This window comes from Choristoneura fumiferana, chromosome 6 (assembly GCF_025370935.1).
Source record: "Choristoneura fumiferana chromosome 6, NRCan_CFum_1, whole genome shotgun sequence".
Classification (NCBI taxonomy): domain Eukaryota; kingdom Metazoa; phylum Arthropoda; class Insecta; order Lepidoptera; family Tortricidae; genus Choristoneura; species Choristoneura fumiferana.
The window spans coordinates 5,825,490-5,844,484 of record NC_133477.1 but is presented as its reverse complement, the minus strand read 5'-3'; the positions used below and the strand labels follow the sequence as shown (position 1 = coordinate 5,844,484).

The 18,995-nt window shown below is 39.5% G+C and overlaps 1 protein-coding gene across 2 annotated transcripts in view; it reads right to left on the bottom strand.

The window, feature by feature from the left end:
* Positions 1–4,098: 4,098 nt before the first annotated feature.
* Positions 4,099–18,995, bottom strand: part of Wdr81 (WD repeat domain 81) — a 29,078-nt gene continuing 14,181 nt past the window's right edge. The window contains exons 14-19 of one of the 2 annotated variants that reach the window (XM_074088960.1): positions 17,962–18,169; positions 15,685–15,840; positions 13,699–13,833; positions 12,364–12,513; positions 5,626–5,732; positions 4,099–4,922 (exon numbers count right to left, since the gene is read on the bottom strand). In XM_074088960.1, coding sequence (XP_073945061.1) covers positions 4,691–4,922; positions 5,626–5,732; positions 12,364–12,513; positions 13,699–13,833; positions 15,685–15,840; positions 17,962–18,169 — 988 coding nt within the window. In that variant the 3' untranslated portion in view covers positions 4,099–4,690. Of the gene's footprint in view, positions 4,923–5,625; positions 5,733–12,363; positions 12,514–13,698; positions 13,834–15,684; positions 15,883–17,961; positions 18,170–18,995 lie in introns of those variants that run through there. The other variant, XM_074088961.1, reaches the window with a different exon arrangement.

The window sequence follows — 18,995 nt, the reverse complement described above, 5'->3', positions numbered from 1 at the left end:
CTATTTTTATTAATTTAAAAAATAGCTACTGCTTTTAAAATTGAATAAACAATCTTTGAAATCAAATCAAGTGTTGCAAATAACCTCGCCTTTTTTCAAGTACTAAATAAATCGAATTTGAATAGTCAAATTAATAGATTTACTGAACAGGTTAATTATTTTGCAATAGGTTCTAGGTTTCAGTAGTCAGTGGTTGGGTTGATGACGTCTTTGTTTACAATTTTTAAATATTGGATTGATATACCGTTTTATAATACACACTGGTGAGACTTAAAACTAAACTTTGCGTAAATACTTCATTATCATACAATAAATCATTTAGGAACAAATATACATATAACTTAAAATGCTAACAACAATTATACAGTAAATTGTTCGTAATATCACAATAAACATCTTATGGGTCTGGAAATACGAAAATGTAATCTGAAAATTTGATAAAAGTACAGTGGACATACACACACACAGAAACAGCAATTCACGTGCATCTAAAATATTTTTCTCCTTCAAAATAGACACGGAAATGATTTTTGAAACTAACTTTTAAATTGACAAAAATATGTGTACTTCTTGCTACAAAACTACAGCTCAAACTAATGAGGGCTATCGCGTATGAATTCGCCGCTAGAGGCGCTAGTGTAGGTTATGGTACGGTTTTAAGGTGTATTAAATATGATTTTAATCTAAACTTTGTTTTCACGCCCGTAATAACAGACTTTGAAAGCCACACTTAAAAACCTCACGCAACAGTGCGCCATCTAGTGAGACAAAAAACGATAGCCCTCATTACATAGTTACAAAATAGTTCACAAGATCAATTGGAGGTGTATTTTCTAATATATTTGTACCACCGCCAACGATGAACGAACAGCGGGTAGAGCTACAAATTATGTAGATACTAGTTGGTGAGCAGCGAGAGGCGAGTGCGCAGCTCCGCTAGTTTTGTCACTGGGTAAGCGTGTAAGTATATGAGTGTGACGGGCGATTATTCGTACTGTTGTCTGCATGAGTTGAGTACTGACTGCCAAACGAGCATCGCTGAGTATATTTTATTATTGATAGCTCTTATCGCTGCAACTTTTAAATGGAGAGAAGAGTTCTCGCCAGCGGTATGAGCAGCCAGCGATGAACTACATATTACTATATACTATATGTCTCTTTTACTGACGCGGCATCTACTCGAATATCTATTCGAATTATTCGTTTCTTGGGTGAGAAAATAGTCGATCACTAATCGTTCCTCGCTGGCGGTGAGACAAGTGCCTATACTCGAATTACAAACCGAGCAGAATTTTCTAAAATTAAAATTCGAATGGTACTTTCACAGATGTGATTTCGAAAAATGCCCCCCTGACTGAATTGACGTATGTTTTCATAGAGCAGAAAAACAGTAGGAGTGTCGCGTGAGGCATAATCTTGCTTAATCCCAAGTGGCGTATAGTACGAAAGCAATCACTTAAATAATAAAAACTACTTAACAAAAGTGTGTCTCATCATTCTGAGATGCAATAATAGTAGTAGGACCGAAAACTTTCACTCATACATATTATATTATCATACCGCCACTACTTTGAAAAAATCTCGTATCATTGAAATTTGTTCATAAAGGTCACTCAAAAAAATTATCGACTTTGAGGTGCTACAATTCTACATAATTGTCACTTTTTTAATGAACTGCAACAATTACTTTACGGGTGACCGCGACCTTAAAAACCTTACCTTAAAGCATTCACTGCCACTTGACTTCCACAGGTGCCACAACGCACACGTGCGTTCAAAATGTATGAATAATTATCCTCAATTACTTTACGGGTGACCGCGACCTTAAAAACCTTACCTTAACGCATTCACTGCCACTTGACTTCCACAGGTGCCACCGACGCACATGTGCGTTCAAAATGTATGAATAATTTATCCTCCTAACGCCCAGAGTCCTTTATAAAGGACTTATTGTAACTTGAACTTCAAACCCTATCATAAATGACATAAAGTTTGATGTTCATATATCAAAAATTTGACTTGTTCGTTAAATTAGTTTACGTTCCGAAACTGGGCAAAGTTCGAAAACGCATATGTGCGTCGGTGGCAGTGAATGCGTCAAGGTCGCGGGTTTGCAAAGTAATACTTTCAGTTCATTGGTATGGACTTCCGCAAATTAACGCCTGATTCAATAAATTTACACTTTTCTATATAAGAAACTTAACAATTTTATTATAAGTAAAATTATAGCACCTGTAACTTTTATTAATTTTTTATAAACATTTGTAAAAGTAGTGACGATACGATATGGATATGACGTTTAATACTTTTTGGTGACGCGGTGCTGATAGTAATCGTGACGTATGTGTGTATGTGTATGTATGCGTATGTTTTACAGCGACCGCGGAAATGGGGAGTAGGACGGCCAAGCCCCCTTCCTCCACACCCGTTTGACTCAAGCTCATGTGCATCATAAAATTTGCCGAAGGAAGAGACGAAATACCTCTTGGAATTATAAAACGTATAAGTAATGAAAACGCGCTACAGTAGTAAATTATACAACAGTGATGTCAAACTTTGGTAACGACAATTTGTACTTCTCTCTAAGAGTATGTGTACTAAACTATAATCAATTTACTCTCTTATTGAAATACTTAATTGCACTAAACTTAAAGATAAATTAGCATACTGAATTAGCAAACTATAAAACTTGTATTTTCCAACAAACCTTCATTTCTTATTTATAATGCGAAGCGAACGACAATTATCTCAGAGGCTGTGGATATATTTTGTTTTATAATTTTAATATCTGCATCCTTTACGATTAGAAGCAATAAATTGCTTGGTTGGTTAAAGGAATGATTTTTAAGTAAGATTTCTTCAAATAACACTAAGAGTTTAATGCTAAGCCAAAAACTAACATGTGTTCATGATAAATGAAAATTGCCGTTGAATAATTTTCACTAAGCCTGGAAGCTAACAACTAGGTCTTATGTGCTTGCGAGTAATTTTGAAAAATATAAGGTAATTAATTAATAATGTCAGATTTCGTAAAACACACGCTTCGTAGACGAACGGCAATGTCAAATACTGGTTTTAAAAACACTTCATCACACATTTTGCAAATAACCTTGAAAAGAGTGGTTCTTTCGAACAAGTTACAGTTGAAGATTACTGGCGGGAATGTGACAGTCAGTTAATATTATTATTTTAAATATCAGAACGTGATACATATTGGTAGTTTGGTTGTCAACATAGCGTACTTCGATGTTAAGACATCCATAAAAGTTTGTTGGCAGATTTCTGGACCATGTTTTTGGACATTTGCAAATCCTAATACGATTAAGTAAAAATATTGTACTGATTCTGAAATAAGAAACGGAATGTATGAAACGCTCATCAATAAAAAATACAAAAGTGGCAGGCACGAAACAAAATTATTATACATATAAAAAATACGACAAAATTAAAAAAAGGACTACGCTAAAAATCATCTAGAGAGTATTGCGTTTTGACTACATCATATTTACATTTTATTACGTCCATTATCAGGTTTGTGCTTTGCCCAATAGAGGTGCGATTCTCCAGGCTAGTGATAATATGAAGTGAAGTACTTATGAAATATGTTCGATTCGAGCAATAAAAAAATACGTACCCTATTCACTTCTCGAATAAGTGCTCTGGATCGATCTGCCAAGTCGAAAAAATTATAAATTTTCAAATAAAACTACTTTTCATTAACAATTTTAAATGATTCTGACATCTAAATCCTAATCGAATTTAAAATCCGTTGATTTATTGATGTAAAACTCGTTCAGAATGCGAGAACGCCTACTACACAGCGAGTATTGCGTTTGGATCGAATGGTAAGTGAGAATGTGTCCGCTTACAACGTAGACGAGAAACTTCGGGTGGATGTTAAACCGGCACTACTTTAACAGGCACCTGTAATATCTTCAGTCCACACATGATCATGATGCATATAGCTTTAGCTGCGTCGAAGTATCAAGAGCTTCATCGGTCAATATTCTGTTAAAAATATGTTTACTTCACATCTACTGTTTTTATTGTGCTTTTTATAAGTTCGTGAGCTCGTTCCTAAAAAATAAACCTTATCTGGACTGTATTCGAAATATCTAAAAATATTTAAACACTAGTGTACTGCAGCATCTTTACGCAAGTATTCTAATTGAGTAAGTAACAGTTATTAGTCACGAATAAAAATAACAACCTCCATCATCTCTATACAGTGTAGTCAGAGCATTTTCCTTTAACTTTACACACTTAAAAGTGTACCTTTCAGTTTTTACGAAAGAAGATAAAAAGAAAAGTGTTTTTAATTTTCAATAAAATTGCGAGCTATATGAACTGTATGAAAAATGTCACAGAACGGACTCAAATTTATTGTTTCTACTTATTGAAAACAGATGCCGAAGAAGAAAAACCCGAAAGGTACATTTTAAAGTTAAGATGCTCGTCAACGCGAGTGAATATTTTTGTACCTTGCTCTACAAGCACGTACGTAACCTCATACAAAATGAACTCTGTTAAGCGACAAGGTACAGAAATCGTTTTCGACTTTAGCTGTATCAGTTACCAACCCTCCGCTGTCTATACTAACAGTTTTTCTAACAAATAACACGAATAGATCAAAGGACTATTTGGTTGAAGACATCGCGGTGCCGTTACCAGATTTTACTCCAATTCAATATCAGCAAAGCAAGCTTATCGTTCCATTATCGCTTCCTAGCAGCAACAGCCTGTTTAGAGGCAATACAGACATACAAGTCAAGACCCCTTTGAAGGTGTCAGAGCGTAGTTTGGTGCTTGAAAAAGAAGCCTCTTGGTCCATCGAGGTGTGAACCCCGATGCGGTTGTTCGTCGTGCCCGATATTAGCTCGTTGTAGTAAACGGACAGACAGTGCACCGGTTCCGTTGTGCCTCTGTTGGAACAAATATAACTCATCGTGATTTTTGATTTCGAAACATACTTAATGAAAAAGCAAAAGTTATAACTATGTTGTTGACTTTTTTTAACCAATTCTAAAGGACAAAAAACAGGATAAAAATTATAAAGCGTAACATATAGGGTAAGTTGAATCCGCTGAAGCGATGGGTCTAAATTAACTCTATTATTGCGTTCGTTGTTTTCTAACTCTTAAAGGGGTGAATCATTGACGTAGTAGTTTGGGAGATAAAGGGGGTCAATTTTCATTTATTTCGGCGCGAACGAAGTCCAATGCCAGTGAACTCATAAGCGAGATAACGGGCGTTTTTCCTTCTCTTACTAATCATCATCATCATCATCAACAACTCAGCCGTACACTGTTGGACATAGGCCTCTCCCAAAGACCTCCAGTTGCCTCGGTTAGCAGCGGCCTGCATCCACAATGAACCCGCGGCTTTAACCAGGTCATCTGTCCATCTTGTTGGTGCGCTTGCCGATCCGCGGTCTCCACTCGAGACCTTTTCGGCCCCAACGGCCATCTGTTCTCCGTGCTATATGGCCTGCCCACTGCCACTTCAACGAGCTTATTTGCTTGGCTATGTCGGTGACCCTTGTTCTTCTACGTATCTCCTCATTTATGATTCCTACTAATGAACGACTTAAATATACGTCTCTGAGTATGGAGAGTGAGAACTCACTTTAGATGTGCGATGAGCTCGCCGTCATCCACCCTCCAAAGAGCTGTGACCTGGTCCAAGCCCGAAGATAGCAATCTATTGTTGTCCACGGCGGCCAATCTCAACACCTGAAACGGTTTTTTTTTTTAATAAACGAAAGCAAGAACTTACCTACTCACGTAGAAATTAGTATAGGTTAATAGTATTTGCGTAAACATAAAATAAATGTGTTATACTGATGTTCTTATAGCAATACTTCAGTGTCGCAAGATAAAGCAAAAATGGAACTTGGAAATATTTAATCTGTGAATGATTATTAACTCTGTTGTACCCTTGATTGTACCTATTTTTCATGTGAAGGAGCGGGGCCTCCTGATACAGGTACATCTCGCATACTTAATTGGAGGTTCCTAACCTTTCTTCAGGTATCAGAGAGCAAACAATAATCATAGATATTTATCAGTGGCGTGGCCCCGTCACAACGCAAACGCTACCAGATTGCCTAAATCACCACTCGCCAACATTTCTCATTGCCCCCAATGTCTACGAATACGTCAAAATTACTTGATCGCTTGCATAAACCAATAGCGGCGTGTGGTGCCATCTATCGAAACTATTATACTCATAAATCACGACTCCTAGAGTAGGACCACCGAGACTCGGTAGTAGCTATGCAAAGCAAACCTCGTTCTGGCAACCCTAAAAATGAGTCCAGGAAGCAATGTTAATCAAAATTGAATTACGACAAATGTAAAGCAAAGTTATTCACATTCGCACGAATGCGTAAATAGAAGAGGAGTTTGTGAACCTTTCCTCATCAATAAGGCCCGGATTTTTGCGTGCGGCTATTGACAGATTGTAGGGAGAGAGCACCGCTTTTCATCGATATTATCGATAGTACCCAACTATTATCAATGCGGTTAATTTATCTATAAATAAAATAACACTTGCAAGCAAATACCTTCTTAGGTTATCAACTCTTTATATATTATCTAATATGTATTCGTAGTTATAATTCAATAAGGCAATTTAAACGGATTAAACTTTCCGATATTTCAAATTTTTTTCATCATTGACCGCTGAAAAAAGTACAGTCTAACAAGTTGAATCATGACCCAGGGCGAAACCTTTTAATAATCAATTTCACTATGATTTCCTAGGCAAAAGTATGAGATGTCAACATGACATTAGTAACACAAAGGTTCCACCCTGCCCGGGTCTTCAATTTGTTCGACTGTACGTATCATCGGAAAGTTTGAGGTTTTATTTAACAGAAACATAAATAAACAACTGTCGATTTGTCGATAAAAAGCGGTGCTCTCTCCCTACAATCTGTTAATAGCCGCACGCAAAATTCCGGGCCCTAGTCATCAATCTCCTTTTTCTCGAACGGATTGTTGCTGTTAGATAGGGCCAACTCCGTGATGATGAAGTAAGTTTTATAGTACGCACTATGAATAATTATAAGTAAAAGCGTAATAAAGCGGGAAGCTTAAGGCGCTGTACGTAGTGAAAACTACAATTTTAGAAAATATTTAAAATATACTTACACAATACTTACAACTGCAATTTTTTATATGTATATTTTCAGTCTATTAGCTAGTTTTTGACTTCATCAAAAACACGATTGCTGACAAAAACCTCGATAGATTATTTTTTTGAAAAAGAGCCTTCATTTACACGTTAAACCAAATATTATGAAAACTATTATGAATATCAACACAAAATTTGCTTTATTAAATAGTTTTTAGTAGATTTAGATTTATGCTTCATAGATTTTCAATAGGTTGAGTACATCAATCATACCAATTTATTTCGTCTTTGGCAAAATAAAAGGGTTCTAGCGCGCGGCGGCGGCCAAGTATTTCCCAGTCGCCAGTACACGCGTGTACGTAGTCGACGACGGACCTGTGCACATTTTTCTAACGCGCTAGTACTACTTTGAGAGCAAATAATATGGGTAATCGCAGTATTAAAAAAGTTAAGCGAAAGAGGAAACGCATAAGTGAACTCAGAGCACATATGAGAAGCATTAGAGTACCTAAACGGTAAGTACCTACCACACACTAATCGACCGGCCGGAGTCGGGCCGAGTCAGCAGGGCTACTACGAAACTCCAAACTCGAAGTTCGTGTCGTGCGCCCCTCTCGCTCTCGTACTAAATAGTATAAGTGTCAGAGGGACCGCAACCCACGAACTTCGAGTTTCGTAGTAGCCCTGCTGAGCGGATTTCACATTCGTACTACGACCGCAAGCTGGTTGGCGCGGGCCTTGGCTGCTCATGGAAGCGGACGGCTTCGTCCAGATTCTACCGCGACTGCCATACAAATTGTAGGCACGTTGTATAACCTATACTACTCACGGCGAACATGTGGCGAACCTTGCGGCTACTATGAAACTCGAAACTCGAAGTTCGTATCGTATCGTCCCTTTCGCTCTCGTATTAAATAGTATAAGTGTCAGAGGGACCGCAACCCACGATCTTCGAGTTTCGTAGCAGCCCTGCTGAGCGGATTTCACATTCGTACTACGACCGCAAGCTGGTTGGCGCGGGCCTCGGCTGCTCACGGACGCGGACGGCTTCGTCCAGATTCTACCGCGACTGCCATACAAATGGTAGGCACGTTGTATAACCTATACTACTCACGGCGAACATGCGGCGAACCTTGCGGCTACTACGAAACTCGAAACTCGAAGTTCGTATCGTACCGTCCCTCTCGCTCTCGTATTAAATAGTATAAGTGTCAGAGGGACCGCACGACACGAACTTCTAGTTTCGAGTTTCGTAGTAGCCCTGCTTGATCCCTTTGACAGTTTCACTGACATTTCTGATAGTAGATGCAACAGTTTAGATTTTCTCATTTTTTTGCAGGCAAAGGTAATATCTTGCATTCAGCCAAGTTATTTAACATAAATTATTTTAATAAAATAAGATGGTTGCACTTGGTTGCACTAGTAAATTATTGACAAAAACATGTACTCCAACTGCAATCCGGCTGCAAAATGGGAGTTTGGATGCAGTTATTGCGCAGTTAGTACAACTGCACCAGCACGACCCGACTGTCAGAGGACTGCATTCCAACTGCCATTTTAGGCAGTCGGAGTGCGGTTCTTACGCAGTTCTGATGTAGTTCTGCCATTTTACAGCCGGATTGCAATTGGAATGCGGTCCGTGTGTACCAGACCGTACATTACGACGCCTACCGCCTACCTTATCAGCGACTTGTTTATTATAGGAACTTCGATTTGTAATTTACCTTCACGTAAATCAAGATTGGTTTTTTGGAATCTTTTTATATTTTTTATTTCCATTCCAATTTTTTTTTCTCTTACGGTCATCCCGTAAAACCTAAATTGAAAATACAAACTGAAATATAGATGCACAGAAAAAACAGAAAAATAAGACCAGCACTGGGAATCGAACCCAGGTCCTCGGTATTCCGTACCGCGTGCTATACCGCTACACCACTGCCGGTCAACCACCACTGCTGGTCACTGCTGGTGGACCAGCAGTGGTGTAGCGGTATAGCACGCGGTACGGAATACCGAGGACCTGGGTTCGATTTCCAGTGCTGGTCTTATTTTTCTGGTTTTTCTGTGCATCTATATTTCAGTTTGTATTTTCAATTTTGAAATTAGTTTGTCTTTAATTTTTTCTCCCAAAATGTATCATCTTTAAGTAAAAGTGAAATAAAGTGCCCGGTTGAAGTGTAGCCTTTAGAAATGGACTTGAAAAATGTATCAAAGAAAACGAAATTCAGATGTAGGATTATGAAAAGGAAACTAAAACTACTGAAATTAACAAAAATAGTAACTGGTATGACCAGATCCAAGGTCTCCATGTCACGTGTCGAGCACAGTGTATATTTGCTGTGTGGAGTGGTGAAAATCATCACCTCAAAACAGTAATCATACTTATAGATGATACATTTTGGGGAAAAAAATGAAAGACAAACTAATTTCATTTTATATGGACTGGTTACTACCCGAAATTGTTGATTCCCGTCGAGCTCGGGAATGCCACTAAGGGAAAAAGAATCTTCATCAAAAATAACTGTAGAACCTCCTCTGACTGAAGAAAAGGAACTTTCTTCTACATATCTATACTTTTCAAGCGACAAAAATAGGGAAAACATCGCTTCATGCTCCAGACAATCAACTTTGGAATCTCCTCTGACTGAAGATAAATAACTTTCTCCTACATATCCATACTTCTCAAGTCACGAAAATAAGAAAAGCATCGCTTCATGCTCCAGACAATTTTGGAAGAGCTATAAATTTATTTAAAATTCATTGTTGCCGTCGACTGCGTCCGCGCGGAATCCGATTTAGAGCAATTTTTTATTATATCCAAAAATATTTATTTTCCGTAACATAAAGTATCCTAAATGTTGACCAGACTAATAAGCTATCTAACTAACTAATTTGGCTCAGGGACCCAAAGAGGGTCTTGGCCTCCGAAACAAGAGCATGCCATCTGTCCCGATCGTGCACAGCCTCTTGCCAGTCGTGGTCGTGGAGACGTCGATGATCCGCCAGGACACAATACTCCAGCGTACGCTCTTTCGGCAGCCCGATCCTCTCCTATTCGTAGTAGGTGGCCGAACCAGCGAAGTCTGTGTGATTTTGTTACGCCGATGATGTTGGGTTCAGCCACCAGCTCCTGGATCTCTCTCTTTTTACGGATCCTCCACGTGCCGTCGTCTCTCTTGACAGGTCCCAGGATCTTACGCAAGACCTTCCTTTCCGCTACAAGGAGTTGATGTTCCTCTTTGTGAGTTAGTGTCCAGGCCTCACAGCCATACATAAGGACAGGTCTTACGACAGTTTTATAGATCCTTAACTTTGTATTCCTGCTGAGAAGCCTGGACAACAACACCAATAAGCTATCACTACACAAAATTTCGTTGATTTCTGTTTAGTAGTTTCTGAGTTATTATGATTAACTCAGGGACTTTATACATCCCCTTGGCCCATAGAGCTTATGGGAACGGAAGCATTACCATGTCCTCGGTACCGCTCTGCTTTCAGAGCATGACATTAGTGCGTGTGAGCTAACTTTGGGGGTGGCAGACGTGAGCTTGCCTTCGGAATCCAAAAGCTTAATGGTTGCTTGACCTGAAATGTATATTTCAGATTTTTATTTTATTTATGACGGTGGAAGCATTCTACACTTCTACTGAACGTAGATATAGTTTAGATATAGTTAGTGTTTAGTTTTGTAACTAAGGGACCCCATACATCCCTGTATTATAATAATATTTTTTTTGTAATTTTTTCTTTAATTGTATACTGTACTGTGTTTTTAGTACCTATTTTATTTGCAATTATTTTATTTTGAAAAAACGACTTTCTGCCAAGTTTCTTGCGGCGCATTCTTCTTGGCAATGAACAATGATGGTCTTTCCGAAAGCACTGGTAGTTTAAAAAATGACGTGTAAAAGTGCCCATTGCGGCCTATTTACTGAATAAATGATTTCATTTCATTTCGTAAAAGTAAACAGACAAATTTTCCTTTACTGTTTTATTATTATATGTATAGATTTGCCTAGCTTGTAATCTAGATTTTCAGATTCAAATTGAAATGTTTTTTATTTGTATTGATTTACCTTTATATCCTTTTCATCATTTCTATCTATCGACCTATTCAGTCTAAATGTCTATCCATTACCTACGTTACAAATCAAACTGTGGACATGAAGAGGCATAAATAATGTGTTTATTACCAAGACTATTCATTAAACGAAGATTTTCTTTATTAAACCAAAAAAATGTGTAATTATAATTTTAAGGAAAAATCCGGAATTCACATTAACCAGAATACGGATACAAACAGAATAAGGCCGTCAACGGGCTGCAAAACGTAGTGATTATATACTCTTTGCGGGCTGCGTGACAGACGCGCGAGGCGCCCGCATTCGCCTCCACCGCGTCGTCTGCTTCACCCCCTCAAATACGAAAATTCTTCTATAAGCGCGCCTTAAACCATAACGACTTATGATTCAAATACGAATCATTTTCGAGGTTGCAAATAGACGTGCTTGGTCATTGGTTAATATTCAGAAAGAAAGCAGGGATTGGTTTGCACGCGTGATGCAATGTCAGATGCACAAACTACATAGACAACTATACAGTACGATTACTTGGAGTTAACACTTTACAGATGGGCGTGCCTTCAGTCAATTTTCAACTTTGAGGTCATACAAATAAAATAGTTTTTACATAATCTGTAACGTGGGTAGCGGTATACTAAAATGGCTTTATTTGTATGACGTCAAAGTTGAAAATTGACTAAAGGCACGCCCATCTGTCAAATGTTAACTCCAAGTAATCGTACTGTACTACGTAGTGCAAAATTCGATCTTCGCACCTTACCGTCCCGCTGACGCTTATACTCGTATTATTTAACAAGAGGTGAGGGACGGTAATCCACAATCTTAAATGTGATAATTTGACGTGAGATCGCTTGCAAAATCAATGTCAGACAAATGACGCTCAGGACATGTTTTAAAGCCCCGCCAACTAGGACACCTAAGGCCATTTTTATAACGCAGTTACAATTCCTGACTTATTATTTACTTACTAGCTAGCGTTATAAAAATGGCCTTAGGTGTCCTAGTTGGCGGGGCTTTAAAAACATGTCCTGAGCGTCATAAAAACTATCCTACGTCCTTCCCCAGGACGACAAACTATCTGTAGGTAATTTAACCTAAATCGGTTCAGCGGTTTACAGCGGTTCGTAGAGTATGCATGCGTTACCTCTCCGTCGTGCGCGCGCCAGTGCGCTCGGGGCTGTCCGGTGCGCGTGTCCAGCACGCACACTTGCCCGCCGGCCAATCCGCAAGCGATCCACGCGCCGCCAGCCGCCACGCACATACAACGGATGAACGTCGTCGCGCTCATCGGAAGCTGTACAATACAAACACGTCATAAGCCTGCCGCCCAGTGGCGTAGCGTAGCGGGTGGGGGGTCCACCCCGCGCGGCAATTTTGACGGGGCGGCTGAATAATACCTAGATAATAATATATTTCACTATTTTTTCGCACCTATACTGTGACGAAATCGGGGAATCCCTTTCTATAATTGAATGGTACAATAATAAAATATATAGATAGACATCTTGTATAGGTATTATTGTTTTTCACACCTCTCCTTCAGAAAAGTAACTTTTCCTCCCTGACGAGAGGGAGCAAAGTGCAACTTTTCTGTTCAAGGCTTTTCTAAGTGTTTTATTGCAAATGGCATTTTTTGAAGTTGATAATTGTCAAGCCACGCCATTTTCTATGCTGGTTGATCTTTAATAATATTTAGAACTTGTTTTTTTCAAGTTTCTTAATGCTCGGTGTGAAAAGTTGCATGAGCCACTCGGGAGCAAAATTATTTTCATCTTGGGCGTTAACACTTGAATCCCTCATTACGCTCAGGATTCTACTTTTGGATTCAATGTACGCCCTCGCCGTAAATACACCATTTTGCTCCCTTGTGACACAAATAACTATTTTAACCTAAACAAGAGGGCGGCAAAATTTTCTTCCGCCCCGGGCGGCTGATACCCACGCTACGCTGGACTATTGGTTTCCAGGGATTGGAAAAACAGCACAGCGCACTCCGCATTTTAGATATGAGGCTGTAAGTACCCTGGGGTGTCTGGACTCTGGACGAACTAATTTTAGAGCGCTGCCGCTTGCTACGACACAATAAAGTCCAATTCCGGTCGCATAGCGCTAATTTGCCTACAGTCATATTAAACTACAAGTTGCCTCTCTTTCTATCGTAGATATTTTATTTCTTCGGAATACGTTAGGGCTGGTTTCTAAAAAAAAAATGAATTTGAATTGAATAATTAATGTCTTTATACTAGCATGTCGGAAAAGTCGCACTGCGCTTGAATTAAAGGGGTTACAAAAAGGTTAGGATACATTTTTTTCCGGCTCAGTCTGTATCGAATCTTAATTATAACAGTAATTTAACTGTCTACCGGGCGAAGTCTTCTACTAAGCAGTGAACTTTATCGACAAACGTGACAAATAAACCCCGGACAAGTAAAATGGCGTTTTTTTTTGCTTATACAGCATATTAAACACATCGAGTTACCTTGAGTTCGTGCGTGTAGTTACATGCGCGTGCGTCGATGACCTTGAGAGTCGCATCCGTTGTGGCGGCGATGACGACCGTCGCGGGCCCGGGCAGAGTGCGAACTATGCTCACGGGCGACTTTATGTTATCTAGCTGTAACCGAGATCACGTCGAAACTTATTCCTTGATGCCCTATTTACATTACACCAGTTAAATCGTACATCCAAACGGGGGAGCATCTTCACTCGTAGTAGAGCTGGCGCCAAGGGAGTTGAGTATAAAAAATTAGCGGACCGCATACTGTGAATAGTTTTGAACTCGGTTGCCAGTAGATCCGGTGATCCATTTTTTATACTCAATCCCTTAAAACATCATGTAAATGGACTAAAAATGCTTTTGGAACATTTTAAGTTGAGGTTGATTTTACAAGCTTTTCTGAGTTCAAAACTATTCACAGAATGCGGTCCACCAATTTTGCATACACAACTCCCTCTAGAACCCGCTCTATAAAGTACGCGTCCTTACGGTGATACACAGACACAAAAGGTCGTCGAGCCATAAGTACGCGTGCTCGTACGTCTATCACCCAGTATAAAGATATCCCACCAAAAACATTCTGTAAAAAACTAGCCAAGTCTCGATGGAGCTGCTTGTTTATCTCTAAAAAGTAATGAAATCTAGACAAAGTCGTGCCAAGTCTAAGGTTCTACTGTGTTTAGGGCATACATGTCCAAATGTCAGAAAGTCCAGGTGTCACATTGTCCATGGTCAAAAAGTCCGAAGGATGAAACGTCCTAGTGTCTAAAAGTCTAGCGTCAAAAGTCCATGGTCAAAAAGTCCGAAGGATTAAACGTCCTAGTGTCTGAAAGTCCTAGCGTCAAAAAGTCCGAATGATGAAACATCATATTGTCTGAAAGTCCTAGCATCAAAAAGTCCATGGTCAAAAAGTTCGAAGGATTAAACGTCCTAGTTCTGAAGGCCTGAATCCCATAATGTCTCATTGTATAAAGATGTGACTAACACAACTACGAGTAAATGATAAGTATAACTGAAATAGATTAGAGAGCTAGATTGCTCATCTGCATTATTTCCAGTCTATTATCTAACACCCTGAGGCCCATTCTCAGTAAGATCCAGATGCATCTATGATGCTCCGTACATGTCGTGTCGAGTCAACGCGAATTGACCAGCTGGTCCAGTGATGCAGATGGACTGGGGCCTCATTCTTCATTGTCTCTTTCCATATTGTTATCGTATTGTCTACGTAGTGGCAGCTCTTATTGGCTTGACAGTAAAGGCGATCGAGTCGAAAATAATTTCATTGAAATAGGTGTAAATAAAACCAAAATAGAATGAGACCCCTGGACTCTCGGACATATGGACTATTCGACATTAGGGCATTATAACCTTCGAACTTTTTGACATTGGACAATGTGACACCTGGACTCTCGGACATATGGGCTATCCGACATTAAGGCATTATAACCTTCGAACTTTTTGACATTGGACAATGTGACACCTGGACTCTCGGACATATGGCTATCCGACATTAAGGCATTATAACCTTCGAACTTTTTGACAATGGACAATGTGACACCTGGACATTCTGACATTTGGACATGTATGCCCCTAAACGACTTTTCCCTTTATGTGGCCATTAAACCCTAATTCTGTACCAAATTTCAGCTCTCTGAGTTTATGGGAAGTACTAGTTCTATTTTGATGATCATGAGTGAGTGAGTGAGTTTCATAAATGCGAAACTTTGCTTTCGCTTAACTTCGGAACTAAATGACTTACAGACTTGAAATTTTGGATTTTAAGTATGTGATTATAGCTTAATGGATGACGAAAATTTCTGCGTTCTGGTCTCATCCAGAGGTTCTCAAATAGGGGCCTGAAAATGCGGCGAAATGGTTACAGTAAAGGATGGTACGGCACTGTTTGCTTCGCGCTCGACTTGGCGGGGGCACTCCCGTGCCCCCAGATTTTAAATTGTATCTGACCTGCGAGACCACGCTCTCCATGAACGGGTCCCAGATGTGGACGACGCTGTCCGTGGACACCGCCAGCCGCAGGGACTCCAGGAACGTCAGCGAGAGCACGCCCTTCTTGTGCCCCGTGTACGTCCAGTTGCACTGGCTCGTGGCGTTGCCGTCGCCCTGCCATTGCCATTTGCTTTAACAGCGTTTGTACCTGCTGAGCTGGCAACGTTGCATTTTTGTTAGTTTTTCTCGATTATTCCATAAAAATTGAATGAAAGAAAGAGAAAGAAAGAAAGAAAATACATTTATTTAACGCCATAAAACAAACATAGAACAGATAAAGACATACATGACGCTAAATAGGTCCCCACTCAGCATAATAAGCCGTGGCGCTGATTTTCAGTGAGGACGTTAGAATGAAAATTAATAATGTTGTCTGATAGAACCCTTCTTAATATATAAGTTAATGTGTCTACTCCAATAATTATTCGTGATAGACCTTTATATTCCTTAAAAACGAATTAATGTTTATGACCGGTTTTTAAAGAAAATAAGTCTATAACGAATAATTATTGGAGTAGACACATTAACTTATATATTAAGAAGGGTTCTATCAGACAACATTATTAATTTTCATTCAATATTTATGGAATAATCGAGAAAAACTAACAAAAATGCAACGTTGCCAGCTGAACAGGAATAAACCCTCTTAAGCTCTACACATTACACCGTATCACACCATGACCGTAATAGCAGCGTGTCAGGCAAAAATATATTCTTTATATCTAAAGCCGTGGTGGCCTAGTGGTTTGACCTATCGCCTCTCAAGCAGAGGGTCGTGGGTTCGAACCCCGACTCGCACCTCTGAATTTTTCGAAATTCATATGCGGAATTACATTTGAAATTCACCACGAGCTTTGCGGTGAAGGAAAACATCGTGAGGAAACCTGCACAAACCTGCGAAGCGATTCAATGGTGCGTGCGAAGTTCCCAATCCGCACTGGGCCCGCGTGGGAACTATGGCCCAAGCCCTCTTGTTCTGAGAGGAGGCCTGTGCCCAGCAGTGGGACGTATATAGGCTGGGATGATGATGATATCTAAAACTATGAGACTATGCCCACTAGCACGTTTCGTAACCTACATTCCGTCTGACACGTTCCTTTACCTACCTTTATTGGGCGACCGAGCTTCACTCGGGCAAAAACTCGAAAACTTCCGTTTTTCCACAGATAAGGCCAAGCTAGATCGGTTGTTCATCCCCAAAAACCCCACATATTAAATTTCATCAAAAGCATTAAAGCCATTTCCGAGATCCCCGAAATATTATATAAATTTGGGCCAATCAACTATTTTACCGACACTTGGGCGTCTCCTGCGTTACCAAAATTGTCTCTGGCGTAACCGAAAAATCGTACTTCCAACAAGATATTACACGCTTTAATAGGTTGAACTTACGTAGGATGGCATGTATTCATGTACACCATCTATTAAATTACAGAAAAAACATGTTTATTTACAAAAATCTGCAATTTTTTGAAAAATGTCGCGGACAGATTAGTGTCGGTAAAAAGTTGATTGACCCATTTACAAGAATTGCTCGTTTAAAGGTATAAGATAAATAGGTGAAGTCATTTTCGTCTGCTTTATTAGTGTTTTGTTAATAGCTTAAAATCAATTCAAAACTATTATCCAAAATTACTGGTCAGATCTTTAGATGGGACCACATGAGAAGCACCATTCGGTACAACTACTAAAAAGCTCTGAGGTAAGGTAACATATTTTTTTTTATTCGACTGGGATGGCAAACGAGCAAGTGGGTCTCCTGATGGTAAGAGATCACCACCGCCCATAAACATCTGCAACACCAGGGTATTGCAGATGCTTTGCCAACCTAGTGGTCTAAGATGGGATACCTCAAGTGCCAGTAATTTCACCGGCTGTCTTACTCTCCACGCCGAAACACAACAGTGCAAGCACTGCTGCTTCACGGCAGGATTAGCGAGCAAGATGGTGGTAGCAATCCAGGCGGACCTTACACAAGGTCCTACCACCTGCGAAACATACGAAAACAAGTCTTTATAATATCTTTACCTCAACTTTACGACACACATCAAAGAAGTCTTCGGATACTCATTACATTGTCCCTAGACAATATTGAAGTGTTGACTCAATAGAGATATGCCTATAAGCTACAAGTATTGAAATGTTTAAAACTGTCCAGGATAAAAATATCCCTCGGCACTTTTGATGAGGTTTTTTTGAGGATTTAATTTTCCACTATGATTTGCAAAAACTCACCTGGTTTCTAAGGGACCACAGCCGTACTGTGCGATCCTTGGAACCGCTCATGAAGCTGTGCTCATTGTCCAGACAATGGATGGACTTGACGGAGTGCGAGTGTCCCGCGAACGTCTGCAGCTTGATCTGCTTGAGGTTGAAGCGCGACTCCTTGTCCGGACGACCGATCTCGTGCTCCCAGTAGATCAGCCAGTCGCCGCGGAGGTGCCTATATAAAAATAACGTGAATCGTATTTCTTCGGAAACGTTCGTATTTTTCATGCTACTTCAACTTCAGTAAGCCTCAGTACCTACCCATCACGACAGCGTAGGGGAAGGTCGCATCGAGAGATTAAGGTTAAGACATTTATTTCTCAAGAATTAACATTCACTTACATGAGAAATACATCACAGAAAAGTAGATTACATGCAAATAATTTCATAAAGATAAGTATGCACATAGAGATTAATAATCGGTAATACCTAAGTTAAGATTTTTATTCGATATTTGTATACACTACATTTTCTACCGGGTGCCTGTAATACGAGCAAAAAATTAAAACATAGATCGTCCTCGTCAAACTGAACAACATTAGTTCAGCGACTTTTAAAAATAATGGAGTCTGAATTTTCCTTTTTTCATACAAATTAAATACTGCCATCAATGTATGCCATCCTAGAACCCAACTGACATCGCCTGTCACCCTACAAACATCAAGCATTTTCTTCGAATAAACTTAAAAGTGTAATAAAAATTAAAAACTAATTATTTTTAAAAGTCGCTGAACTAATGTTGCTGTTCAGTTTGAGGAGTATGGTCTATATTTTAATTATTTGCTCATATTACAGGCCACACCCGGTATATAATTCGTGAGGGTTACAACTTACAACATCCCAGTGTGATATGATATACTTCAAACTCGTGGTTTGACATTTGTGACATAAATAAAGTACAGTCAAGGGCAAAGATATCGACACGGCCAGTTACATTTATGCACTTTTACGTTTATGCACTGAACATTCAGGCCGTGTATACATATTTTTGCAACTTTGGC